Here is a 27528-nt window from a genome sequence, read left to right as displayed (position 1 = left end):
GTAGAGGATGTGGAAGACCGAGAAAGACTTGGCCAAAGATGGTGGAAGAAGAAATGCAGGCAAGGGGGTTAACAAGGAGAGATGCAGAAAATAGGGCAACATGGAGAAGATTGTCATGGGGAATGCAAGGCTAACCCCCACTCTTGCAGGGAAAATGGCCTTGAAATGCCTGTTGTTGTTTAGTATATCGTTGGTATATTGAGAATGAACAACTTGGAGGTGTCCTGTGGTTAGCCCTGGTAGCCCCGGACTAACATTGAGAATGAACAACTTGGAGGTGTACCGTGGTAACCCCTGGTAGCCCCGGACTAATATTGAGAATAAACAACTTGGAGGTGTACTGTGGTTAGCCCTGGTAGCCCCGGACTAATATTGAGAATAAACAACTTGGTGTCCTGTGGTTAGCCCTGGTAGCCCCGGACTAACATTGAGAATGAACAACTTGGAGGTGTACCGTGGTAACCCCTGGTAGCCCCAGACTAATATTGAGAATAAACAACTTGGAGGTGTACCGTGGTAACCCCTGATAGCCCCAGACTAATATTGAGAATGAACAACTTGGAAATGTACCGTGGTAACCCCTGGTAGCCCCGGACTAATATTGCGAATGAACAACTTGGAGGTGTACCGTGGTAACCCCTGGTCACCCCGGACTAATATTGAGAATGAACAACTTGGAGGTGTACCGTGGTAACCCCTGGTCACCCCGGACTAATATTGAGAATGAACAACTTGGAGGTGTACCGTGGTAACCCCTGGTCACCCCGGACTAATATTGAGAATGAACAACTTGGAAATGTACCGTGGCAACCCCTGGTCACCCCGGACTAATATTGAGAATGAACAACTTGGAAATGTACCGTGGCAACCCCTGGTCACCCCGGACTAATATTGAGAATGAACAACTTGGATGTGGACTGTGGTAACCCCTGGTCACCCCGGACTAATATTGAGAATGAACAACTTGGAAATGTACCGTGGCAACCCCTGGTCACCCCGGACTAATATTGAGAATGAACAACTTGGAGGTGTACCGGTGCACTTAAATCAATGCCAAACTTTCTCACAATACGATTTCAAACAGCAATATTTAATATTATTGAATGTATTTATTCATTTTCTTTCATTTATTACACTTATTGAAACCAAGTTTTGTCTTGACAAAATTAATGAAAGGTCAATATGTTTTACTGATTTATCCCTTTTTCTCATGCAAAATATCAGTTAATTTTCATTTAAACACCGTAATTGCTGATTTTAAGGATTCATTTTAACTTATTCATGTGATAATATTGTACTATTCAATTAAATACTAATTTATTCATTTCTTTTATATTTCAGATATAATATTAACAATCAAGAATGAAGGTTACAAAAAAGTATTAGGATTGATCAGGGCATTCCCGTTATAACCTGAAAAACATGTCTAGTGAACTTAGCGAAGGTCTTCGTGGGCAAATAGTTGCTCTCAGTCAAGAGGGGATGTCTCAGCGCCAGATTGCTGCTGAAGTAGAAGTTTCCAAAGGAGCTGTTCAGAGAACACTGAGAAGATACAAAGACACTGGAAGCTTTTCATCAAGCAGAAGGTCAGGGAGACCTAAGGTAACTACGATATCTGAAGACCATTGCATGAAATTAACAAGTCTTCGAAATAGAACTGCAACAGCAGGGCAAACAAGCTGAGATCAATGAAGAGCGGCACACTCCAATAATAGGACAACTGCTGTTTAAAAGGACACTTCCCAGTGGAGGCCTTTTTGGGATGGTTTCTGTATTAAAACCATGACTGGGGAAACAAAATGAAGCTATACATCGAGACTGGGCAAAAGGGTACTGTGAACATTGCACTGTTAGTCAGGTTCACTATGTTAACAAATATAATTTCTTTCAAAATTATGGGATTAGCAAACCTGTACATTTTTGGAATCTTCAGAGCATGGAGAATGTGAAAATCAATGTTGGCATTTGCACAGACACCTGCATGGCCGCCATTTTGGATTTTGAAAATGGCCGCCATAAAATACATATTTTGCGCGATCTCGGCTTCTAGTCAACCTAGAAACTTAATTAAATATGCTAATCCTATGTTTTCTGGGTCAACGAATCCAATAAAGGCCTCAAAATAGTGCTCAGGATTATAGAAAAGCAACAAACAAAGGTAATTGAAAACCATTGTCTTTATATTTGTGATATAACTGTATTACATAATACATGATATTGCAAGTCCTTTGAAGTTATAGGTGTGGGTTTATAAAGCAAAAAAGCAGCCTTGTTAGTATCAGATTGAACTATAAGTCCTATACACAGGATCTACGAGGTCTATACCGTTCAGGAATATGCTTTTACAGATCTTCATCACTGTCCTGAGGGTCATTTTCGCAAAGGTGTCTACGCAAATGTAAACATTAATTTTTGGATTCCTCATGCTCTGAATATTCCAAAAATGTATAGTTTTGCTAATCTACCAAAATTTTGAACGAAAAAACATAGTGAACCTGACTATGTAGAAGATTGGAAAAAAAATCCTCTTCACTGACGAGTCAAAATGCGCCATTTTTGGGAATCGTCGCAGAGCTTGTGTTGGATGCAGAAGTGACGAAAAATTGCAGGAACAGTGAGTGTATAAATCCTTCAAAGCATGCTGGAGGAAGCAGTCAAGTCTAGGGATGCTGGAGGAAGCAGTCAAGTCTGGGGATGCTGGAGGAAGCAGTCAAGTCTAGGGATGCTGGACGAAGCAGTCAAGTCTGGGGATTCTGGAGGAAGCAGTCAAGTCTGGGGATGCTTGAGGAAACGGTCAAGTCTGGGGATGCTGGAGGAAGCAGTCAAGTCTGGGGATGCTGGAGGAAGCAGTCAAGTCTGGGGATGCTGCAGGAAGCAGTCCAGTCTGGGGATTCTGGAGGAAGCAGTCAAGTCTCGGGATGCTGGAGGAAGCAGTCAAGTCTGGGGATTCTGGAGGAAGCGGTCCAGTCTTGGGATGCAGGAGGAAGCAGTCAAGTCTGGGGATGCTGGAGGAAGCAGTCAAGTCTGGGGATGCTGGAGGAAGCAGTCCAGTCTGGGTATTCTGGAGGAAGCAGTCGAGTCTGGGGATGCTGGACGAAGCAGTCGAGTCTGGGGATGCTGGACGAAGCAGTCGAGTCTGGGGATACTAGACGAAGCAGTCGAGTCTGGGGATGCTGGACGAAACAATCGAGTCTGGGGATGCTGGACGAAGCAGTTGAGTCTGGGGATGCTGGACGTAGTAGTCGAGTCTGGGGATGCTGGAGGAAGCAGTCGAGTCTGGGGATGCTGGAGGAAGCATCCGAGTCTAGGGATGCTGGAGGAAGCAGTCGTCTGGGGATGCAGGAGGAAGCAGTCACGTCTGGGGATGCTGGAGGAAGCAGTCAAGTGTGGGGATGCTGTGGGAAGCAGTCAAGTGTGGGGATGCTGTGGGAAGCAGTCAAGTCTGGGGATGCTGTCAGAAGCAGTCATGTCTGGGGATGCTGGAGGAAGCAGTCACGTCTGGGGATGCTGGAGGAAGCAGTCACGTCTGGGGATGCTGGAGGAAGCCGTCACATCTGGGGATGCTGGAGGAAGCCGTCACGCCAGGGGATGCTGGAGGTCGCAGTCACGTCTGGGAGTTGCTGGAGGAAGCAGTCACGTATGGGGGTTGCTGGAGAAGCAGTCACGTCTGGTGATGCTGGATGAAGCGGTCACGTCTGGGGATGCTGGAGGAAGCGGTCAAGTCTGGGGATGCTGGAGGAAGCGGTCAAGTCTGGGGATGCTGGAGGAAGCGGTCAAGTCTGGGGATGCTGGAGGAAGCAGTCATGTCTGGGGATGCTGGAGGAAGCAGTCACATCTGGGGATGCTGGAGGAAGCCGTCACGTCTGGGGATGCTGGAGGTCGCAGTCACGTCTGGGGGTTGCTGGAGGAAGCAGTCATGTATGGGGGTTGCTGGAGGAAGCAGTCACGTATGGGGTTTGCTGGAGAAGCAGTCACGTCTGGTGATGCTGGACGAAGCGGTCACGTCTGGGGATGCGGGAGGAAGCGGTCAAGTCTGGGGATGCTGGAGGAAGCGGTCAAGTCTGGGGATGCTGGAGGAAGCAGTCAAGTCTGGGGATACTGGAGAAAGCAGTCAAGTCTGGGGATACTGGAGGAAGCATTCAAATTTGGGGATGCTGAGGAAGCATTTGATGTTTGCAAGAATATGAGACTAACACAACATTGCTTGTACACTGACAAAAGAAAAGGACCACACAATCCTTCAAAGGTGTGCCATCCCATCTGGATTGAAACTGTGCAATCATGACTTCATTTTTCAACAAGACAATGATCTAAAGTACATGTCAAAAGCCCTGTGCTAAAATTCCTACTTAAAAGTCATAAAAGGTCATTAAAATCCCCCCTCTGTCTCCTGATCTGAATCCAATCCAGCATTTAAGAGATGATCTAAGCTCTGATGATCTAAGTGAGAAATAGTTGAAATTTATGTGATCGGTCTCATTATGCAATGGAGTGCATTCCAAAACTGTTCGGAAACTATAACAGAGAAACATGACTGATGCCACAATCTTGCAATGCCCCAAACGTAATTTAACTTTGATTGAGGTGGAAGGAGCAGCTGCAGAATCGACACATGGAGCAACCCCAAATCCATAAACCGAACTACTTGAATTAATGTCAGAGTTAAGGCAGTTCTTAAGGCAAAAGGGCCAGGTCACACTTATTATTTCCTGTGACATATCACATGTCTACAAGAGTTTTGCATTGCTGTTGTTGTTGGGGTTTGTTTTTGAAATGTGTATCCATTGATCGGACTGCTGCCAGATCACACCCACATCTGTCACTTCACTCCACCCACCGAGATGAAATGATATGGCTGCCATCTTGGTTTTCTGGTGGGCCTAACACATTAGGGCTGTAGGCCTCTGCTGATTATACACTGCTTGAGTTTTTTTTCCTTCAAATATCCATTGGCTTTGTTTGGGTCGAGTGTTATTCACGATAAGTTTCCCTGAAAAATCCAATTGTATGTTGAATAATAGTAAGGTTTCATCAAGCCTGTCAGAATGCACAGTGCATCAGAACGCATGGTAATCAAGCGTTACGTTATGCATTCAAGAGTTAATATTACGCAAATTACAACAAAAATATTTGAACAGCCCCATATTTGGGTTATGCAATCTGTGACTGTGTGACAAATCGGGTTGTTCTAATATAACCATAGGGAGGGTGAGATGGTTGAGAGGTGTCAAGTTAATATTTTAATTGCGCATTAAATGTATGTTTCCCAATCGCACTGTTTCTCTTTTAAGAGTGCTTTAATACACGTTTCCCAATCGGCCCATTGCCGGATTTTGTTGCAAGTTCTGACCACAGTGCTGTCATTCTTGTTTAATAGATGCAAAGAGATTTTTTTTAAAGGCTTGTGGAAGAGGCTCTTGGAAGAGCTATATCACTGAATGAATCATTACACAACAGAACAAAAGCAAACATTGAGAAATAAGGGGATGGCACCACCAGCAGAGTTTGTTATGAAATAAAGTCAAGACCTCTTTTCCAGATGTAAGGCTTCATTGAAATCTATTTCCACATACCCTATAACGCAGAATAAAAGAATAATATTAGAACTATAGAGAAAGAACGAAATAGCATTTCCCACTAATCTATAAGCAAGCAAATAACCATTTAACATTCCCCCATCATACCTTACTCAAGTGTCTGCTCATAGAATACAGAAACGAAGCCAACTCCTCCTTCCTATGCAGCATTCCATTATATCCACTCCTCAGTGCCATCCTACAACTTAATCTTCCTCTTAATATTTCATCACATACTCCCTCCGTTAAAAAGCAAGCTAGCAACAAATAGCAAATAAACAATAAATCAACGTAACTGAGTGCAGAGCTCTACCAACCAAAATTATTAGGCGGTTGGCACAATCTTCCAGCACGGGACCGATAAATCCCTTCAGTCCCCAGATCCCCGGATTTCGCAAAAGGAGGATCATCCTCATCAGACCCCTTTCTTTGAGGGCTTCCTGACACCGACGGGATCTTCAGAACCTTGACGTTATCATTAATCACTTTATCCACGGTCGATCCTTGCTGTGACCATTTTGACGGGGGAAACCGAGATTCCGTCTCCCTTGTCATCAGCAACCTGCTGATTTCCTTCTCCGTAAGGCACGAGATGTCGGACTGATACGGTAGTCTCGCGTCCATCAGGCAACCTAATGTGAGCGTATTCCGGATTTGCTTCTAGGATTTCCACATGATCCACCAAAGGCTCATATTTACTTTGTCTGACTGCTCGGCTCAGTAGAGCTGGACCGGGCTCTGTCCACCAAGAGGGTAGCGCTTGCCCACTAGCACTATGTCGCTGGAATTGAAACAAGTGCTCGTGTGGAGTTTCATTTGTGGCTGTACATAGTAGCGACCAGATAGTGTGCAGTGCATCAGGCAATACGTGCTCCCACAGCTGAGGAGGCAAACCGCACGACTTCAAGCTCATTGACACGGCTCTCCAAATAATCCTGTTATACCGTTCCACCAGGCCATTTCCTTGGGGGTTATACGCCATGGTACGGCTAGAGGCTACACCTCAATCCTGAAGAAACTGTTTAATCTCCTGAGACAAAAAGGCCGTACCTCTATCTGAGTGAACTAACGCGGGATATCCAAACATTAAAAACAATTGCCGTAGACATTCAATAACCGTTGCTGATGACATATCCGCACACGGAAAGGCGAACAGAAAACATGACTACTTGTCGACAACTGTAAGAATATATCGACACGTTCCTGCCACAGGCAGCGGTCCTTTGAAATCCATGTTCAAACGCTCACAAGGCCTTCCGGCATGAAGCAGAGTTCCCATAGGCGGTCTATAAAAACTCAGTTTAATCTTGGCGCACACGGAGCACGTCTTACATAAACGCCAGACTTCATCTATAGAAAAAGGCAGATTCCTACTCTGCACAAAGTGGGCCATTCGAGTGACTCCTGTGTGGCAAAGCGATTCATGAATATTACGTAACTCGCCGGTGGTTATTCCAGAACAGACCGGTCGAGATAGAGCATCAGCAGCCAGATTATCTCGTCCCGGTCTCTACACAATGTCAAAGCTAAAGTCGGCTAGTTCAACACGCCAGTGAGCGATCTTCTCATTTTTAATCTTCTGCGGGTGCCGACCGTCATACATAAATGCGACGGACTTGCTGGTCCGTAATGAGCTGAAAATGTTTACCCAGAAGGAAAGTCGCCACCGTCTGACCGCTTCTACAATTGCATAAACTTCCTTTTCGATGGCTTAATGTCACTTCTCATCGTTAGACAAAGTTCGAGAAAAGAACGCGACCAGCCTTCCAGCCTGATTGAGCGTCACCACGATAGCGCTGTCCGAGGCATCTGTCTCGACCATGAAAGGAACAGTCTCGTCAATCGAGGTCACAACAGCACTTGCAATGCCGTCTTTTAGTTGTTGAAAGGCAACCTTAGCGGCCGAGGTTAGCGGAAATATTTTACACTAGCCGAAACCCGTGGAACATCCACGGAAGGGAGGATGTGGTGTATGGATAGAGTGTACCATTATGGATGGCATAGGGGATTTGCTTGTCCGAGTAAGAGTTAGGAAGAAAGATGAGAATGAAGAGTGCGTATATGAACAACGTATTTATTGCAATCTACTTAAATGACAACGCTATGATATACTTTTGAAAAATGAATGGATTCGTAATAGGAATCGGCATAGCACCACTCTGGCGCAGTGGTATGTGTCAATGGAAAGGAACAGCAGTAGAACCATAGACTTTTTAAAAAATGAACGGATTAGTAAATCGACTGGAATTAGCCCCATACTGGCGCATTGGTAAGCGTCAATGTCAAGGCAGAGCAGTAGGAATATAATACAATGAACGCAGTATCAGAGGTTGAAATTATTTTAAAACTTCTGGATAAACAATGTTTGGGGTAATAGTCAAGCGTCTGACGACTCCTTGCGTACTCGTATTATCAACCTTGATATACACATCTTTGAACGACCGTGCTCTTGAACATGCCACATATAACTGGCCATGGGAGAAGACAGGAGCAGGCAAATAGATACCCAGTTTACGGAATGTTTGGCCCTGCGCTTTATTTATGGTCATTGAATATGCCAGGCGAACAGGAAACTGAGATAAACAAAGAGCGCGGTTGGAAGAAATTATGGTAAACCCACCTGATGAGGTTAGCGTACACCGCGATCGACGACACCGGCACAAATGCATGCTCAGGATTGTCCACTCAGTGGACGGCTTGCCGTCGCCTTCGACTGTCCAATCAGCGGATGGCTTGCTTCGCCTTCACCCAGCTGGCGTCTGCTGGGTGAAGGCGAAGCAAGATGGCGTCGTATCGGCAGTTAATCGGATGCTTTTGGGCCCCAACGTCGGCTAATTCAGATTTTTCGAGTATGGCTGTACGTGATAAACAAAGAGCGCGGTTCGTAGATCGTAAATCCATTAGTGCCGTGGGCATCGGGTCACTGGGTGCGGCGTAAAAGGGATAACAAAGTCGAGTCCTTACGCTATTATTATATAGATTCGACCAGTGGTCTGATCTTCTCTGAGAAACATGGACCCACTTGGAATAATGAGCAAACAGACCCATGGCTCTACGCAACGCAGCGCTGTCAACAGGATGGGCCATATCGAGCAAAGTTGCAGCCGAGCCAAATCGGGTCGTATCTCCCCTCCGGTCACGGTATACCCCAAAATATCTAGTGTTTTGACTGAATAGCTACACTTATCCTCGTTGAAGGTCAGATTGTATTTCTGAGCCACGTCCAAGAACCGCTGTAAGTTAGAATCATGATCCAACTGATCCCGGCCGCAGACTGACATTGTCAACGTACACGAATACATATTTTAGCTGCTCTCTGGATATAATGTCATAAATCGTCCATTGGAAGCATGAGACCCCATTAGTGACCCTGAAGGGAATCCTACGGAATTGGTACAACCGCTGACCCGATTTGAAGGTGGTGTAAGGGCAATCTTTCTCCCTGATAGGTATCTGGTGATAAGCACTTTGAAGGTCCAAGGTGCTAAATACCCTGTAGGTAGATACTTCCTTGACCATATCGTCATTCTTGGGGAGCGGGTAGGCATCACGTTGGGTAAATCGATTGATCGTTTGAGAATAATCGATGACCATTCACTTCCATTGATTAGGGTTATTGACTACGAGCACTTGAGCCCTCCAAGGCGAGCTGCTCGGTTTGATGATACCTTCACGTAGCAGCCGCTTCGTCTCATCCGCGATAAATTGAGCATCCGGGCGTGAGTATCGCCTAGACTTTACAGTTATCGGATGGCAATTTGGTGTCAGACATGGAAACAGTGGGGGAGGCTCAATCGACATCTCTGCCAAACTACATACCGAAAAAGTGTTAGGAGATTGTTCACCATTAAATCGCATTTCAAAACGCCCGTGCCGATTCAAGACGTCATGACCCAGTAGAACGTCGGAGCACAGATTCTGCAACACCATCATTTTAACATCCATATACAGTATAGCATGAGCTACCAAGTTCACTACACAGAACCCTTTTGAGCTTTGCCATAGATGCAATGTACACGCACTGAGTGGCCGGAACAGTGGGCCATCCTTGTCTGCCGACAAGAGCCTGGCTGATGTAACTTTCACTGCTTCCAGTGTCGATCAAGGCGTCAGCTGCTTTGCCATTGATCACTACAGGTATCACAGCCCTCGCCAGGCTGTGAGGTGCAACCGCAGGAGCTGCCCTCGATGCGCGCGTGCCCACAAGCATCATTCGTCTGGCGGTAGTCGATCAACAGACTTTGGCAAGGTGTCCCTTCTTGCCACAACAATTACACATCACTTCTCGAGCTGGACACTGGCTACGCGGATGTCGACAATTCCCGCAAGAAAAAACATTTTGCTGTCGCCGTTGCAGGAGTCGTCGCAGCCATGGTAATCGGGCCGCTCTCCTCAGCGTCCGGACTCTCGCCGAAGGGGTCCAGGCAAGCGGCAGCCCTCTCGGGAGTCCGCAACGGAAACCACTTCTGAGTGTTTCTCGGCAGTCGCGGCGCTCGCTGTCAGAAATTGACGTCGGTAAGACTCAGATCGGACCTGGGCCAGTTGCAGAACCCTGGCCTGTTCATACGCAACCAGAAAGGTCATAGCCTCGTTCTCAAGCAGTTGCTGACGAATAGCAGGCGATTGGAGACCAGTAATGTAAGCATCTCACATTAGATCATCGGCGCCTTCGATGGCCGGCCGAGCCGGCACCCCGCAGTCCTTCCAGAGCTGTCGTAACACCTGCGTACACTGCTCCAATGTCTCAGTCGGTTCTTGCCTGCGCATAGCGAGCAGATGTCGAGCATAGATAGCACTTCGTGGCTTAACATAGAGCACTCGCAAGGCCATCACAGATTCGTCATGGGTCTCACAATGGGAGAAATTGTCAAAGACGGTGTTGGACACGTTGCAAATGAGGACATTCAACTTCTGTAGGTCCGTGACGTCGGGTACTGCTTGCATGTAGAGTTCTAAAGATCTTATCCAGTACGTCCATTGGCTCCCGGCATCACTGGCATATGGGTCTCTGTTAAATTTCTCCGGTTTGAGAAGTTTGTCCATGGCACTTGAGTGTCAAGATGGATTTCAATAAATTGTTATGAAATCAAGTCGAGACCTCTTTTCCATATGTGAGGCTTTATGGAAATCTATCTCCACATAACCTGTACCACAGAATAAAAGAATAATATTAGAACTACAGAGAAAGAATGAAATAGCATTTCCAACTAATCTATAAGCAAGCAGATAACCATTTACCAGTCCCCATCATACCTTACTCAAGTTTCTGCTCACAGAATACAGAAACGAAGCCAACTCTCCTCCTTCCTACGCGGCATTCCGTTATATCCACTCCTCAGTGCCATCCCACAACCAAATCTTCTTCTTCATATTTCATCACAGAGTTGAATGACAAAATAGAGGGAGACTTGGAGAGGAATGGTAGGGAGAAATGAGGGGTATGTGAGGACACATCAGGTGGCTAAGATGGATACAGAATCAAACTCTCAGGAAGGAAAAACTGAAAATTTCGAAGGAAATGGGTTTGAGGTTTGAAATTTGGAAGAATGACATTGAAGAGAACGTGCAAGTTAAGTTGGTTGTGTTCAAATTCATTGTATTTCCTTGAAAAATTGATCAATGCAAATTCTGATTTTTTTTTTTTTTTTTTTTACACCAAATTAATAAAGATAGCTATAGAAAAGGATGAGTTAAAACTTGGTGATTATGGATGGGGTCTTAATAAGTCTTCTGCTATTCACTTTGCCCTATTACCATTGTTTATTCTATTTGTTGCAGCTTGAAAGGTTGTCAAAAGTCAGACTTAAATCCCGCAAATTGAGAGACCATCCTTTCCAGCCAAAGGCGAGCTATGCCAAACGATTCAAGTTCGATGGCGTCAACTGTCCGATGGTTATCGACGACATGGGGTCTTTCCTTGAGATCGCACAGAACCTGGTCATCGGTGATGATTCGACGCGAGCAGAGCAAACCATTGGTGCACGCATTGGAGCTGGTCGTATCATCATTTCTTCAATACAGGTAGGCCACTGGCCATGCCTTTTGATTGGTTTGAGACAATAATCGGTTTGTTACTGTATCATCAGCTTTGATCTCTGTCATAGATTTGCAACAAACAGATATTGTTTAAATGTTATGAATTATTTAAAACTTGGCTAATGCCGTTTGTCCTTTTTCAATTTAGTTGGATCATCCGTATTACACACTTTCTGCTGGTGAGGATGTGGGTACTGCAGATTTTTCCATATGTTCCACCTCAAAAAAGCCAATCATGGTAATTCTGTTCGGGTAGACTTTCCCATTTAAAGAGAATATACTGTACATGTACATCATATGAAGCTATCTGTGCCTGACTTGCTATCTTGTCTTTTTTATTCTCAAATGTATCATTGCAGAAGACTGTGGGCACACAAACTGAAGGTGAATGTTTCTGTAGGAGTGCTGGAAAACATTCTGCAAGAGCAAAATCCATGTATGAAAAAACGGTTCTTCATTCGGACATCAAAATGTATATCGGGAAGAATCAGGTAACATTGACTACACCGATGATCTCACAAACTTTTGATATCTTGTTCATACAGTGCCTTCAGAACAACAGGATTGCTTCCCCGTCCTCTACTTCCTTCTACATTCATTTCCATCACTCTTCTCAACCAGTCACTTTCATCCTTCCTCAACACATGACCAAACCATCTCAAACTGTTTCTCTTCACAGCATCAATCACAGGCTCTATTCCCATCATCTTTCGCAATTCATCATTTGTCTTCCTCTCTCTCAACGAAACTCCGCACATCTACTGAACCATTCGCATTTCCACCCTTTCCAGCCTTCGTTGCTGCTCAACGTTCATTACCCATGTCTCGATCCCATAAATCATAACACTTAATAATAATAATAATTCATTTATTTTGTATAGCGCTTTTCATGAAGCCCAAAGGCGCTTTGACAGAGTGCAAAACATAATGCATAACAAAACATGAAAACAACAATTGCAAAAAGACAAGAATCAATAGGAATATTTAAAGCAAAAGGAGGGAGAAGGAGAAGTGATAGTCAGGGGTTAAATGCTGTGGGTTGAATGTTGAATGCAGCGCTGAACAGGTGGGTCTTGAGTGATGTTTTGAATGTGGTGAGTGATGAGGAGTCTCTGATGGTGTGAGGTAGTGAGTTCCAGAGGGTGGGAGCAGCGATGGAGAAGGCCCTGTCCCCCCAGGATCTGAATTTGGTCCGGATGGGGGGGGGGGTCAGGAGGTTGGTACCAGCAGAGCGGAGGTTGCGGGTGGGAGTGTGTCTGGAGAGGAGGTCAGCCAGGTAGGATGGGGCCAGGTTATGGAGGGCTTTGTAGGTCAAGAGGAGGATATTGTACTGGATTCTCTGGGAGATGGGGAGCCAGTGAAGCTTGTAAAGGACAGGGGTGATGTGGTCACGGGTCCGGGAATGGGTGAGTAGACGGGCAGCGGAGTTCTGAATGTATTGGAGTTTATTGGTGATTGTTGAGGGTGAACCATAGAGGAGGCTATTGCAGTAGTCCAGACGGGAGGTGATGAAGGCGTGGATGAGGGTTTCTGCAGCCGTGGAGGAGAGGAATGAGTGGAGACGGGCGATGTTTTTCAGGTGAAAGAAGGCTGTCTTTGTGATCTGTTTAGTGTATTTGTCGAAGGAGAGGGTTTGGTCAAAGATGACGCCAAGATTCCGGATGAGAGGGGAGGTGGATACTGGGATACCGTCGATGTTGAGGGCAAAGTTATGGGTGGATTTTGTGAGCGTTTTTGGGCCAATGATGATTATTTCAGATTAATCACAGTTAAGTTTGAGGAAGTTGATTTGAAGCCAGGATTTTATTTCAGAGATGCAGTTTGTCAGGATAGAGTGGGTGTCGGTGGAGACGGACTTGGTGGAGATGAAAAGCTGGATGTCATCGGCGAAGCAGTGGAATTTGGAGACCATGACTGCGGATTAAGTGACCGAGGGGGGACAGGTAAAGGATGAAGAGGAGGGGGCCAAGAACTGAACCTTGGGGGACACCTTGGGGGAGGGGAGCAGTGGGGGATTTGCAGTTATTGATGGAGATGAACTGGCGTCTGTCAGAGAGGTATGATTTAATCCAAGAGAGGGCAGTGCCGGTAACGTTAAAGGTGGATTCAAGTCGGGTGAGGAGGATGGTGTGATCGATGGTGTCAAAGGCAGCGCTGAGGTCGAGGAGGACGAGAATGTTGAGGTTGCCAGCGTCAGAGGAGAGGAGAAGGTCGTTCGTGATTTTGAGGAGAGCAGTTTCAGTACTGTGGTTGGAGCGGAATCCGGATTGGAATGTTTCATACAGGTTATTGGCAGAGAGGTGATGTTTGAGTTGAGCGGCTACAGCGCGTTCCAAAACTTTTGACAAAGGGTAGGTTGGAGATGGGTCTGAAGTTATTTAGGGTGTCAGGGTTTAGACCAGGTTTTTTTAGAATGGGGGTAACAGCAGCAATTTTGAGGGATGGTGGGACGATGCCTGTAGACAGGGAGGAGTTTATTGTTGCAATGATAAGTGGAGAGAGAGCAGGGAGGGAGGCCTTGACAAAGCTGGAGGGGATGGGGTCAAGAGTGCAGGTGGCAGTTTTCATTCCTATGAGGAGTTCAGAGAGGTCAGTAGGGGAGACCGGGGAAAATTGAGACAGGGGAAGGCAGGATAAGGGGGGGGGGGGTGGTGGTTGGAGGGGGAGCGGGTGCGGCGGTGGTCAAGCTGTTGTAGATGTTGTCAATTTTGCGTTGGAAGAAAGAAAGGAAGGAGATGCAGTTGTCTACTGTGAATGACTGGGTGGTGGTGTCCAGGGGGTGGAGGAGTTTGTTTATTGTCGAGAAGAGTGCTTTTGGGTTTCCGGAGCCAGAGTGGATAATTTGAGAGTAGTAGGCGGAGCGGGCGTGGGAGAGGGCATCTTTGTAGTGTTGTAGGTGGTCCTTGTAGGCTTGGGAGTGAACTGTGAGACCTGTTTTATTGCGGAGTCTTTCAAGTTGGCGAGCACGAGTTTTCATCAGGCGGAGTTCAGGGGTAAACCAGGGAGCAGAATGGGTGAAAGAAACTGTTTTGGTTTTTACAGGCGCAAGCTGGTCAAGGCAGGAGGAGAGAGTGTGGTTGTAGTAGTCAGTGAGGTCGGAAGGGGTGTGGAGGTCAATGAAGGGAGAAGTGGACATTTTTTCAGAGAGGGTGGATGAGAATGAGGTAGGTGAAAGAGCGTTTAGCTTACGGAAGTTGATAGTGCGATAATGTCTTGGTGTTGGGGTGGGGATGTTGATGGTCATAGTGATGGCTAAGTGGTCAGAGAGGGTGAGGTCGGAGCCAGAGAGATGGTGCAAAATTAATCCAGTGGAGCAGACAAGGTCCAAAATGTGACCACGAATATGCGTAGGAAAGTTGACATGTTGAGTGAGGTTAAAGCAGGTGAGTAAATCAGTGAAGTCAGTGGTTATTGTGGAGTCAGTCAGTGGAGTCCATGTGGATATTGAAATCACCAAGGAGGAGGATTGAGGGGGAGAGGGAACATAGCTGGGTCAGAAAGTAGGAGAAGTCAGACAGGAATAATGGGTGTGGTTTGGGAGGGCGGTAGACGACAGCCATGACTGACTGCGTGCGACCAGAGAGTTTAACAGCCAGGTGTTCAAAGGATGAGGATGAGGCGATGGGGATGAGGCTGGTCCTGATGTCTTGACGGTGGATAACGGCAATTCCACCACCTCGGCCCTCCGAGCGTGGTTTATTGACGTAGGAATATCCATTGGGTGTGGTGAGGTTGAGTGTGTAGTAGTCCAGTGGTTGTTGCCAGGTTTCGGTGAGACAGAGAAAGTCCAGTTTGTTATCCAGGATGTAGTCGTTGAGGATGAGGCATTTGTTGTTGAGGGACCGGGTGTTGAACAGGGTGAGCTTGATGATGTTTTGAACAGCAGGGATGAATTCAGGTGATTTAGCCAGGGTTCGCAGGCAGGAGGTGCGATTTTGTGCGTTGCCGTGACTAGGTGCGCTGGGACGATGAGTGGGAGTGCGCTGAGCCGACCAGAGGACGGGGATGGAGTGACCTGATTGTACATATACAAACTTACGACCAGAGCCACGGTGAATGTACCTGGGTCGTCGGAGGAGTCCATTTGATTTGATGGCAGAGATGCATGATGGGGTGGAGCGGGTATTGAGCAGAAGGAGCCTTGCGGCGGAGTACTGCAGAGCCAGGCAGGAGCAGAGAGGCGAGCACGAGGCCAAGGTTGAGGAGGTGAAACAATGGTCCCAACCCACGGGAGCAGGCCCAAGGAAACGAAGGAGCCAGGTAGGTGAAGCCAGGAGCAGAGTCGGGACCAAGCAGAGGGCAGACAGGAGCAAAGAGACGATCACGAGGCCAAGGTTGATCACGGCAAAGCGGGAAATGCAGCGGCAATCAACCGCCGCCGCTACAAATCAAGATCACGGCGGGAAAACCGCCGCCACACCGCTGCGAAGGACACAACCCACGAGAGCGTGCCCGAGGAAACAGCGAGCAGGCGAAGGAGCCGGGTAGGCGAAGCAGGGAGCAGAGCCGGGACTATGCGGAGGGCAGACTCAATGGCCAAAAAATCCGCACGACCACCAAAAAAGCAAGCCACAGACAGTGGCCCAGTCGAAGAAGTGGCGAGCATGTGACGCCTGCGTCCTCTTCAGACCGGACCGGAAGCGGGACACCTTTCCCCTCTTCAGACTTCTCACACATGCAGCATACACCTTTCCCTTCAGCTTCAACGACACTCGCCTCCTCATCAGCACGCCACTCAGTTCCCGAAACTTCTTCCATGCACATCTCACTCTCGCAACCGTTGCTAAAGACCAGCTAAAGATGGTGGAAGAAGAAATGCGGGCAAGGGGGTTAACAAGGAGAGATGCAGAAAATAGGGCAAAATGGAGAAGATTGTCATGGGGACCGCCAGGCTAACCCCCGCTCTAGCAGGGAAATATATATATATAAAAATAACCACCTTTAGAGGCCATTTTTCCCCGCAAAGCGGGGGTTGGCCTTTTTTTCGGGAACCGTGGTTGTTGTTGCTTTTGGGTCCCATTTTTGAAGCAATGTTTTACGGCCGGATGCCCTTCCTGACACCAACCCTTTTTGCCGCCTTTAACGACAAACAGGGAATTACCAGTGAACTGGTACTCAATTAGCCGACCTCGGAAGGATGACAGGCTGAGTCAACCCCCCTGGCGTTAATTCAGCGATCGACCGGGATTCGAACCCAGGATCCTAGGATCCTAAGCCGGCACCCTAGCCGCTAGCACAACACCAGGGTTAATGGCCTTAAAATGCTAGCAGGGAAACTGGCCTTAAAATGCATGTTGTTGTTGTTGTTGTTGTACAGTGCCTTCATAAGGTATTCACCGGGATTCGAACCCAGGATCCTAGGATCCTAAGCCGGCACCCTAGCCGCTAGCACAACGCCAGGGTTAATGGCCTTAAAATTCTAGCAGGGAAAATGGCCTTAAAATGCATGTTGTTGTTGTTGTTGTTGTGCAGTGCCTTCATAAGGTATTCACACCACTTACGATATGTTATTCCCCATGGAGAATTCTTTACAATGAGCCATGTCTCAATTTTGTCTATGCAGCGCTTTCGGAGATACGGTGCAAAGTTTTTCAGTTTTTCCAAGATGGTTCCCGTACCACGTGACCTATGACGTCATAATTATCATTAAACAAGACCAAAAGTCTAACAACGGTGTCGCCGGGCTTGTAAAATAATATAAACCACAAACACATATGATTAGCTTTTTAAACCGTCACTAATGCTGTTTATAACATTAAACAAAGAAATTTGGAGGAATCCCAACATCCATGAGGTAAGTTTTACTTACAGAACTGAGTGAAGATCTACTGTAATCTATATACCCCACAAGGGTTGGAGGTGTGCTCATTTACCAAGCAGCTAGCTAGCACTTGCCAAGCCCAGCCGTTCCTTAACGGTTTTGAATGGAGTGCTTGCTCGAATGCTTTAACCACTTGGCGATCTCTCCACCAAAACCTTGGTAAAGGAACACACACCCAATGTTATTGAGACCCGACCATAGATCGACTGTAATCTATATACCCCAAAGATGAATGACCCTTCCTGCAGCTCCCGTAGTGAGTGGGTGTAGGCCTACTATTAAATTAAAATGTCGGTTGGTGGAGTCAGCTGTCGTAATGACATCATAGACGTAATGATGTAACGGACTCAAAACTGCCGCTACTTTAATATGTAAAAGATGATATATTTGAACTTTCAATACGTTTGCAGTCACTACGAAGGGATTAGTGTTACGATTAGATTTAGGATAATATTAACGTTATATTTCGAAAATGATATTTCCATTTAAAAAACCGAGGCTAATTCCTTACTTTTGTGATTATTAATATTAGTGCCGAACACCGCTTATCATGGCATCATGAACCATACACCGCTTCAATCCACTAACTTTGTATTCATGGCATTGGGATTAAAGTGTTATGGTTATATTTACTATATTATTATGATTATTATTACGAAAATGATACTACTGAAACGATGCACGACTGTATGCAGAAATCTGAGCTAAATTTGTCCAAAGCAGTCCGAAGATGAGGCATAACGCCTAAGGCCTATACGTACCGTTTTGTTGGAAGAGACATAATGCCGATGCTTTCGATATTTGATGGTCACTTTAACAATCAGTTTGTTTTTGTTTCACTCTGAATGAAAAACGTAAAGGTAGAGCATGGCAATTGTGAAATATGGCAGATATGGCGATATGTTCGGCATGAACGGCATATAAATCAAAATGGCGGTGTGTGGACAGTCAGTCGCTGTACTGCCTTAATGGCATCAGACGTAATGACATCACCCTGTCATGTGACCAGATCCTCAGCTCTGATTGGTATACGTTTGAGGGGACATGCATTCATACATACATACATACGGATGGACAAACGCTGTTCTAGACGCTTTGCCTGATGCGCCTACGCTGTAAAAATACGACAGGAGGAGGTGCACCCACGGTGAAAATTTCCTGTCAATTGGACCAACGGTTGCAGAGAAAATCATATTTATTCTGTGCAGACAGACAAACAAACATACAAACAGACAGACAGACAAACGGACTCAAATGCAATACCCTCTCCTTTAGCAAGGGGAGAAAGTAGGAACATGGTAGTTCACAGGAAGTTGAGTGTTGCCTTGGTCATTTCATGGATGAATGTTTATACCATGCTTGGGATTACATTAATTTAAACAATTCACACACATTCTGTTATCCAGATAACAACACTGCCTGTACATACAGACAGGCCATCCTAAGGGGATCAGGTGTGGTACCTGTGCTTCTTTAGATGAAAGTCTTCATCCCATGCTGAGTCTTTTGAACCAACACAATAGGCAATACGGCTTTGGGAATAGAGGGAATAACAATAGAGGGAATAACAGGCTATTTCACTCCAGACAGTTGTGGAGTTTAAATCAGGTTTTGTATTTCAATGTGAGATGAAGGGCTTTTACATTCTTCTCCAGAAAAATCCCAAGTCCATAATTTTGTTTCGACATTGAGAGCAAATTCATCTCATCTGCCAAATTATAGACATAAATAAAGCAACTGATATTGCGCTGATGATTGATTGGTTTGCTAGTCATTCACGATAACTAGTCCACTCCCCCGTTCTCTCTTACCAGCATTAGACTCACGATTATTATCACGCAAGTGACGGCTCATCAGGTTTATCCAATACCTGATCAGGTTTATCATTTGGTTGTCGCTGTTATTTTCAATTACTTTCTGTTATTTTATCAATTACACGATACCTACAACCGATGAACACCCGGTATCTACAACCGATGAACGCCCGGTATCTACAACCGATGAACGCCCGATATCTACAACCGATGAACGCCCGGTATCTACAACCAATGAACGCCCGGTATCTACAACCAATGAACGCCTGGTATCTACAACCCATGAACGCCCGGTATCTACAACCAATGAACGCCCGGTATCTACAACCCATGAACGCCCGGTATCTACAACCAATGAACGCCTGGTATCTACAACCCATGAACGTCCGGTATCTACAACCGATGAACGCCCGTTATCTACAACCGATGAACGCCCGATATCTACAACCAATGAACGCCCGGTATCTACAACCAATGAACGCCCGGTATCTGCAACCCATGAACGCCCGGTATCTACAACCAATGAACGCCTGGTATCTACAACCCATGAACGCCCGGTATCTACAACCGATGAACGCCCGGTATCTACAACCAATGAACGTCCGGTATCTACAACCGATGAACGCCCGGTATCTACAACCGATGAACGCCCGGTATCTACAACCGATGAACGCCCGGTATCTACAACCGATGAACGCCCGGTATCTACAACCGATGGACGCCCGGTATCCACAACCGATGAACGCCCGGTATCCACAACCGATGAACGCCCGGTATCTACAACCGATGAACGCCCGATATCTACAACCGATGAACGCCCGGTATCTACAACCGATGAACGCCCGGTATCTACAACCGATGAACGCCCGGTATCTACAACCGATGAACGCCCGGTATCTACAACCAATGAACGCCCGGTATCTACAACCAATGAACGCCCGGTATCTACAACCAATGAACGCCCGATATCTACAACCAATGAACGTCCGGTATCTACAACCAATGAACGTCCGGTATCTACAACCAATGAACGCCCGGTATCTACAACCAATGAACGCCCGGTATCTACAACCACTGAACAGCCTACATTTCTGTTGCAAGTCGAACTACAAGTCGTATTCAACCGAGTGACCGACTTGTGACAGAAATCTTACCAAACTATAAATACAGTTCACCAAACGATAAAACAAATTGTGAACCAGCTTGAAAATCATTTTTAAAGTTCCAAAATCTTAAAATATGAAGTAATGATTCAAAGAGTGACTGACTCCAGGGAGGGGTACTGATTGTGTTGTACTTGTAAAGCCACGTGATTTTAAACGCAGTACATCACTCCAGGTGTGTTCGGTACATGCAGGTTCAACCACAGTGTAGACCTTTGAAGAGGAGAAAAAATATCCTTGAAGTATCCGATTCTGAAAACTATGAAGAAGATGTGGTAAGTTTATAATGCTATAATCGGTGTTTTATCGATTAACTCATTGGATTTTTGTCTTGTCTGCAAAATATTCACAAAAGTAGAATTAATACCTAGTCTAACCAGTCTTAACCGTGAAAGTTTGTTTATTTGCGTCGGAGGGCAGGTACAACAATGGATGGAATAAACAGAAAGTTGATTGTGGTATGCCAACCACGATGGGAAGCAATTGAGATGTTTTTTTTCGAGCGTTAATCCTTCCTTGGAGCAAAAGAGGCCCTGGTTTCCTGTGATGAAGTAGAAATTCCCGAAATGTTAACTGCTTATCACTTCCCACGGTGGTTAGAGTACTTTTGTTTTTGTTTGTTTTGTTTTTTAACAAATCGAGGCTCGTGTAAGAACTAACAATCACAAAAAACATAAACGGACACATAAAACGTATAATAAAGGGAGTGGGAGACAAGATGGGGAGAGAGAGGGAAGCACACAAGCACAACAACGGTAGTGAACAGGAACATCGGGAGATCTGTGGGAGGGAGAGGGCTTGGGGAAGGGGAAGGGTGGGGGGAGAGGAATAAAACACATGGTCACTACTAGGACTTCCAGGAAAGAAGTTGGTATTTCAAAAAAGTGGATCTGTGGTGAATTAATGGGGGTAGAAAAGATCAAGGTTTTGGATGGAGGAAGATAAGAGATGGTGGTGAACAGCTGTATTCAAGACCTGGAGGGAGGAGTGGGATTGAAGGGAGTGAGGCAGTTTGTTGCAGAGGCGGGAGAAAAGAGGAATGAAAGAGTGAAGGTGAGCGGAGAGTCTTGATTTTGGTAGTTTCACCAGAAGAGGGGTGCTGGCAGATCTTGTGCGACCTGAAGGAATACTTTGTGGGTAAAGCACAGACAGAACAGGGGGAGCTAGGTCGGAGAGGAGTCGGTAGAAGACAGAAAGACCACCAACCTGCCTGCGGTGAGAGAGTGAAAGGCCCTTAGAATCGGCTTCATCATGGGAGATTCCAATGATTATTAAAGCTTTGGTTTCTGCAGCGTGAAGACGAGCTAGGTGTGAGGCAGGAGCACCAGCCCAGAGGGGGGAACAGTATTCCATTGAGCTGCAGATGAAAGCCTTGTTTGTAGTGAGGAGCTCAGAGGTGCCAAGGAAGGACTTCGCACAACATTTTGTCGATTACTTTACTTCGAACAACAATCTGTTGTTCTCAAATTTGTCTTTGTTCTTGCATAGGGTAGTTTAAAATGATGATATTTACTATCTATCATGTTTGGGAGGAGGGTGGTGATAGCAGTTGTATGGGGTGTGAATGTTGTTAAAAGTATATATTTTTTGTTTGGTTCTGGGGCAACAAGATCAATTTTACGACATTTTTGCATCTATTAGTGAAAGAAGTGTGTGTGTGTAGGTGTGTGTGTGTGTGGAGGTGAGTGCGTTTGTGTTTGTGTTATATAATCATGGCCACCGCTAACTAATTGTATTAACAGGAATGATTGGAACAGTATAATTATTTGATCTTTGTCTTTGTATACAGTACATGTGTATAAATTTAATAATACCTTTTTATTAATCATTATTAACGGGACAAATTAGCCTTCATAACACAATGACATCCATTTTATTTATTTATCCATTAACTTCATTATTTACCTCCGCTACCAAAGGTGGATGGAGGTTATGTTTTCATCCCTGTCTGTCTGTCTGTTTGTTTGTGAACAAGATATCTCAAACAGTTGTGGATGGATTCGGACGAAATTTGGCAGGGAGGTAGCGTATGTGAGCAGGACGAAATGATTAGATTTTGGTGAAGATCCGGATTCGGATCCGGCTAGTGTAATTTTTTAAGTGATTCTTCACCATTGGGAGATAGGGCCAAAAACGATACATAGCTGGATATCTCAAAAGGTTGTGGATATTTAAAGGTGCATTTAAAGTATTTTAGTCCATTTAAAGTTTTTTGTTTTTTTAGTCCATTTAAAGTATTTTAGTCCATTTAAAGTTTCTTTAGTCCATTTAAAAACATTTTAAAGCAACATTTTCTTGGGAGCTATTAACCCTCCAAGTTTCACTCTCGATCTGCTCCTGAGTTTATGTGATCTCACTTTCAACAACGTTGCGGGTTAGTCGGCCTGCAGCATGTGCAGTTCCTCTCCTTATCTGGAATTCACTGTGGTTAGCAAAGATGCGCAGATCGAGTGGGTCTCCTACTCTACTCGCTGCAACGTACAGCTGTCCGTGTGTAAAAAAAACACTGGTGGGAAGCAGGACTCAACAATGCCGCAGGCTCTGACCCTGGCTTTTGCTGATGGGTCATCGCAAAGGCTGCCGCGTTGGGCGCTTTCCAGGATTCTACAACAGCAAAAGCTCAACTGTTTATTACAGTATAAAGCAAACCAGTCACGACTTGGATATCAGATAATAAGGCTGTGCCCGAGAGCTCACTACAGCACATCCTTCACCCCCTGCTCAGCACGCCAGACTCTTCCCTCAGTGTCATGTCACGTCACATCCCGTGACGTGTATCCGTGCATCAAGTATACATGCATTGTTTGTTGTTTGCATTTTAACACAAAGGCCAGCCTGACCAGAAACGGTGTCACTACGAATGGATTAGTGTTAAGATTAGATTTACTATATTTATGAACATTGCGTTATTATTTTTTATGAAAACGATACCACTGGATTAAGAAACCTGGGCTAATTCCTTACTCCCGCAGTTATCAGTACATACTGTACACCGCTTATTATTGATTCATGAACCATACACCACTTCAATCCAGTAACTTTTTAGTGACGACAATGTTACGATTATATTTACATCATAATTATTGACGTTGCATTATTATTACTAGCAACGGTACCCGCCCTATGGGCGGGGCTTCAATTGGGAGGCCCAAATGAAAAGGCAAAATATCAGAAATTGAAGGCTTTTTTACTTTAAGCGATTCATATAAACATCCGTGAAATCATATCACACGCAAATCATCTAAATCTAAACAGTACATGGCGCCCATTTTGAAAAAAGATTCAATTCTGCAAAACGGAAGTGGCCTCTACACGTCTTTCTCAGTCACACGTTTATGTGTGCAGAGTGCGCACCGAATCTGTAACATGGAAGCGACCGCTATACTACACCTGTTTCTCAGTCGCTTTGCACACGCTGCCGTGTTCCTTCGGAGCCGCACGTTTATATAGGAAGAGTTCGTCAGGAGTCGATCTACTACTCTCTCCTGGTATGTAGAATTTCAACAAAAGCCACATCACTGTTCATATCGGTAAATATTATTCTATCGTGTTTGGAAAAATTGGAAAAACAACATAGCCTATTTTACTCCAAGAGGTCCCAGGATTACCCACCCAAAATATCGTTGTGATCGGTTCAGCCGTTTTTGCGGTACCTTCGAACGGACGGACGGACATTTGGTGAATTATAGTATTAGATTATGAAAATGTTACGTTATTATTATTACGAAAATTATATTACTATCAAGAATCCGAGGCTAATTCATTACTCCCACGGTTATCAGTATATCGTACGAAACAATTATCATTGATCCATACACTGCGTCAATCCATCAACTTTGCAGTCATGACATTGGGATTAAAGGGTTACGGTTATTACCTCTGCCACCAAAGGTAAAAATAACAAAGGATGGAGGTTATTTTTTTCACCCCTTTCTGTTTGTCCATTTGTCTGTGAACAAAATATCTCAAAAAGTTGTGGACGGATTTGGGTTGAAATTTGGCAGAGATGTAGCATATGTGACAAGAACAAAATTATTAGATTTTGGTGAAGATCCAGATTCGGATCCCGATACTATAATTTTTTAAGTGATTCTTCGCCATTGGGAGATAGGACCAAAAACCATACATAGCAGGATATCTCAAAAAGTTGTGGATGGATTTGGACGAAACTGGTTGGACAAGTTGTGTGTGTGACGAGGAAGAATCGATTCAATTTTGGTGAAGATCCGGATCCGGATCCAGCTCGAATATTTTTTTAAAGCGATTCTTCACCATTGAGTGATATGGCCAACCAGGCGGAGGTATGCTCTCTACTGAGTGCCGTTCTAGTATTTACTATATTATTATTACGAAAAACGATACTACTGTATTTAGAAACCTGGGCTTAATTTGTCCGAAGCGGCCAGAAGGTGAGGCATGAAGGCACAAAGCCTAAGGCCTATATGTACTGTCTTTCATTAGAAGACCTGTAACGCCGATGCTTTCGATATTTGATGGTCATTTTAACAATCGGTTTGTTTGTGCTTCACACTGAATGAAAAATGTAATGGTAGAGAATGCAGATTGTGACATATGATAGGTTTGACCACTTCGACGACGTGTCCGGCCTGAACGGCATTTAAATAAAAATGGCGGTCAGTGGAGTCGGCCATTGTATGCCGTAATGACATCAAAGACGTAATGACATAGCGTGACGGACGGATGGACGGAAAACTGCCACTACTTTAATATATAGATTAATCCATATTTGTTAATTAATTAATGAGCAGAATGTAAATGATTTTGAGCAGAGTGCCTCACTCTCTGTGTGTTTGTTATGCACAGGTAAAACCGAGTCTTAAAGGTTCAAAGAGGAGATGAAAAGGCCGTGAAGCACCCTGGGGTCATGAAGACTCTCCAAAACACGTGGTGAGTGTTTATTTGTGTTTTATTTAATTGGGAGCAACTTTAATAAAGGTCGTTTTACCTAGATTGATGAATAGTCATTAAATTGTTTGCACCAACACAGAGCAGAGTCTTGCAAAAGTCCAGCCTATTGAAGATAACAATAATTTATCCTTCAGCGGAGAAAATAGATGGGAAACCGGGGAGTGGGTGATATAGGGTTGGTGACATCACAATTGACCCATTTCATTCTTCTGTTTAACTATTTTATCATAACTCTAACGATCTTATTATCATGTGCTAGCATCGCACCCCACTAGTTTTGTGTTAGAATTCGCAAATATATTTTTAGATCCTTTTAAAACCATTTGGATCATCAGATCTTATCTATTTGTACTTGAAACTTGCTGTTGTTTATAATTCATAGCTGAAGTACCCGTCTATGACGGGTCCCCGTATCTACCAGGAATTTTCTCAATCAGCTCATTTAACCATGTTCTGTGATATTTACATTATTTAATTAGCTTCAAATTAAATTATTTCATTTTCACACAAAATCTTTACAATTGAATTCTAGCTTAAGTTTTCCAAAAAAGTCATGCACTCATTTTAATTTGTGAAAAATGTAATCCCTGGAGTTTTGCCTACATACATACCAGTGCTGGGCTGATATGAGAACTGGTAATCGGTGCAGGCAGATATCAGTCATTTTTCCGGAATCTGCATCGGCCGATTGCAGTCAGTGTGGAATGCCGATTACCGATTACAGTTGTACTGTATACAACCCAAAAACCTTGAATAGCTTTCACCCTTGTTTAGGTTGAATTTTTAGCCGCGTCGCAGACGCTGGGCATAGAGTGCCCTCTGCTGTTGTTGTTGTTGTTCTTCTTGTTCTTCTTCTTCTTGTTCTTGCAGAGAAGACAAAACCTCAAAGCTCCACCCATTCTGGGAACCATAGCTCCACCCATTTTGGGAGAGGCTTCATATAAACAAATATCCACCATTTTATTAACTCGCATAGCTTTGAGGCCTGTTTTGTAGGCCCGTGGTGTCTTCCTCTCTCACACAGTTTTATTTCAAATCAAATTCGATATATCATTTCATTTTTCACAGTCGCTAACATAGTTTTAGACTCGGTTGAAAAAAAACGGGAAGAAAATCCGATGAAAGTTGCCCTTTTTAGAACGAAATGAATTCTCAAAGGCCTGTAACTTCAAGTCCATTGAGATTTTTTTTTTTTAATCGCGGCATGGTCAGTCATACACCGCCCGAAATAACAGACGGGAAAATGCCGAGATATATTAAAAATTCGTCCATTTGATGACAATCGTCACGATGAAATATTTAATTTATACGTCGTCACAATAATGTGGAGAGAGGAGCATAGCTTCGTTCACGTGTCGCCACACACGGGAAATTGCCGAGATATATATTTTTTAAATCGCGGCATGGTCAGTCATTCACCGCCTGAAATAACAGACGGGAAAATGCCGAGATATATTAAAAATTCGTCGCCACACACAGGAAATTGCCGAGATATATTTTCACTTTGCACAAAAATAACATCAAGTAATCGAATCAATAGGAATGTCCTGTGCCTATAACATCGACGTTATAGGCACAGCTGCATCTAGGCATTGTGTAACATCGACGCGGCTTTTGTTTTAATTAAAACTTTTTGTACTTGTTGAGTTTAGGTTGCTTTCAAATGATGCTTACGTTGAATTATAGATGTTTCAAGATGTGCATAAACATTATACTTTATAAACAGGTCGCAATCGTTGTGTGACTGGGAGAAAAGTTTGGCTCAGTAATTTGGAAAACATGTTAATACGGTAAACGCCTCGGAAATCGGGTGTTATCGAGTTTATTTTGCTTTGAAACTGACAAAGAGAAACGATATAGTCTTTCCAAAGAACAGGCAATTCATCTATAATAACCAATTGCTTTAGAAACAACCATGACGACAAAAGAAACCGCATACGTACGTTCTGCATCTACTTCCTGCCAAGTACTTCTTGATGTTAAAACGTTTCAGACGTGAGCATCATTTAAATTTATTTTTCCACATTTAAAGGCATAATGCTGAAAGTATTCTGGACCCTCAAGCAAGAGAGGAACATTTCACATGCAGCCTTCAACAGCCCCATTATGCATGCCAACTTTATTGTATATTAAACTATTATATTAATAAAATTATTATATTAAATAGTAATATTAATATTAATATTATT

General features: G+C 44.5%; 1 protein-coding gene across 12 annotated transcripts in view; it reads left to right on the top strand.

Annotated features, from left to right (window-relative positions):
- Positions 1-27528, top strand: part of LOC137421009 (uncharacterized) — a 75305-nt gene that overhangs the window by 6604 nt on the left and 41173 nt on the right. For 8 of the 12 annotated variants that reach the window (XM_068106636.2, XM_068106633.2, XM_068106635.2 and 5 more), the window contains exons 3-7: positions 11355-11597; positions 11761-11850; positions 11972-12103; positions 20605-20685; positions 25235-25318. In XM_068106636.2, coding sequence (XP_067962737.2) covers positions 11355-11597; positions 11761-11850; positions 11972-12103; positions 20605-20685; positions 25235-25270 — 582 coding nt within the window. In that variant the 3' untranslated portion in view covers positions 25271-25318. Of the gene's footprint in view, positions 1-11354; positions 11598-11760; positions 11851-11971; positions 12104-20604; positions 20686-25234; positions 25319-27528 lie in introns of those variants that run through there. The other 4 variants (XM_078772042.1, XM_068106637.2, XM_078772043.1 and 1 more) reach the window with 2 other exon arrangements.

Source organism: Myxine glutinosa, chromosome 2 (assembly GCF_964187855.1).
Source record: "Myxine glutinosa chromosome 2, kmMyxGlut1.1, whole genome shotgun sequence".
NCBI lineage: Eukaryota > Metazoa > Chordata > Myxini > Myxiniformes > Myxinidae > Myxine > Myxine glutinosa.
Note: the sequence above shows the minus strand (reverse complement) of the source record. Positions and strands in the feature narration are given on the sequence as shown.